Source organism: Dendrobium catenatum, unplaced genomic scaffold (genome assembly GCF_001605985.2).
Source record: "Dendrobium catenatum unplaced genomic scaffold, ASM160598v2 fragScaff_scaffold_974, whole genome shotgun sequence".
NCBI lineage: Eukaryota > Viridiplantae > Streptophyta > Magnoliopsida > Asparagales > Orchidaceae > Dendrobium > Dendrobium catenatum.
The window spans coordinates 1,528,405-1,530,007 of NW_021319436.1; the positions used below are offsets into that span (position 1 = coordinate 1,528,405).

At 41.0% G+C, this 1,603-nt stretch overlaps 1 protein-coding gene across 1 annotated transcript; it reads right to left on the reverse strand.

Annotated features, from left to right (window-relative positions):
• Positions 1-612: 612 nt before the first annotated feature.
• Positions 613-1,315, reverse strand: LOC110101922 (CDGSH iron-sulfur domain-containing protein NEET). The gene is made up of 2 exons (XM_020830027.2): positions 1,005-1,315; positions 613-887 (listed from the first exon to the last, which is right to left on the reverse strand). Exons 1-2 carry the CDS (start codon positions 1,244-1,246, stop codon positions 788-790), a joined length of 342 nt encoding a protein of 113 aa, XP_020685686.1. The 5' UTR covers positions 1,247-1,315; the 3' UTR covers positions 613-787.
• Between the last annotated feature and the right edge of the window lie 288 nt (positions 1,316-1,603).

Genomic DNA, 1,603 nt, shown 5'->3' on the forward strand with positions numbered 1-1,603 from the left:
CGATTGGTGACCACGACAATTAGAGAACAAGACAATACCGTCACAATAGTTCAGTCTATAGCTACCTATTAGTGACCACAAGCCCAATGTCAAAAAAACAAACTACTTGTTACCTATTCCAATACCGGTCAGTTTTTGGGTAACCCAATAGGCCAATAGTGATCTTGGGGTGCAACTTTGATTATGTTGACAGTGCACATAGTTAATGCCCTACCATTCAAAATTCACCAAATTTAGTAAGCATCAAATGATCTTCATATCCAACCTCTGAGAATCTCACAGGTTCTACTCATCTAAGTTTGGTGTGTGGGTAACCTCGTTGCCTAGATGCACTGGAATTTGATGGCTCAATCAAGGAGGATGACCACAATGGAGTTAGAACACTCCAAGATAAAGCTAAATTATTGCACAAGCCCGTTAGTTGAACATTACATATATTTCATGAAGGAAATTTCCATGATCATAGTTAGCCAACTAAGGAGCTAAGGTATCAAATTGGATGATCAATCATGCTGTAATAGTCATTTTCACTCAAGGGCTGCCAGAAGGGCATATTGTAGCTCTAAAGCTTTTTTTTTTTATTATTGTAAAAAGTTGAATGAAAAGCCAGTATTCTAAACTAAATGGCATCAGAATAACAAAGAACTGGGGAGAACTTACAGTCATAGCATATATATTAGTGGGGAGAACTAAACTCATAAACAGTTAAAACATTTTAGAACAGCAAGGTTTAAAAGAGGGAAGAAACCAACCATTACTCTTTAACGAGGCCTAACAAGCTAATTTCTCACTTCTTTACAAGCAATGGGCCAACATTATCGCCAGTGGCTTTGTTATGCTTAACATGGCTCCCGTCGCATAGAGGAAACGTCCCCGATTTCCAGCACCTATTTAGGTGCCAGGTGGATATCAATGATCAACATGTTGCAGAAGAATAAAAGACGAAAAAGGGTGAAAAGGGGAAGCCAAGAAAGAACAGGGTTGAGGGTTTTGGGAGAATTTACCGGCAGTAGGCGGTGAGAGGTTTCGAGAGCTCGGAGACAACTACGGAATCGACGACCTTATCCTCGTTCTTGCGAATTTCCTGGTTGATTGCGACCGCCATCACCACCAGCGCGGAATCTCGCCGCCGGTAAGGTGCCGACGCCAATGAAGGCATTGGCTGTCTCTTCTTTGGCACATCCATCGATGGACTGTAAGCAAAGCGAGCTCCGATAGTGCTCACCATGGCTGAGTAAGATGCCATCTTCTCTCTAGGGTTGACTGAAGCCGTTCAAGATCGATCTTGCCTACTTCGGCGATGAGCGTGTGTCCAGCACAAGTCCCTTCTTATCATTGAGAACGGACGGCTCAGACCGCACGAAGTAGAAATGATTAACGGGCTAGCTGCTTAATTCAGCCTGTGGAAGTCCACATTGCTTTTAGGCTGGCCTGCTAGAAGGAGTTTGGGCTTGTTTCTTAAATTGGGAGATCATTTGTTTCTAGGTTTCTGTTGGAAATGATATTTTATTACAAATATTTGATTTGAATAAACAAAATTGATGAGAATATAAAAAGATTTTTAGTATAAGCTTGTATCAAAAATAAAAAAATAAATGATTAG

What these genes read in the sequence shown, in the direction of transcription:
- LOC110101922 (XM_020830027.2), bottom strand. Translation starts at nt 1,246, where the DNA reads ATGGCATCTTACTCAGCCATGGTGAGCACTATCGGAGCTCGCTTTGCT. An exon ending in CCTCTCACCGCCTACTGCCG is followed by an intron (nt 888 to 1,004) that starts GTAAATTCTCCC and finishes GCACCTAAATAG; the next exon opens with GTGCTGGAAATCGGGGACGT.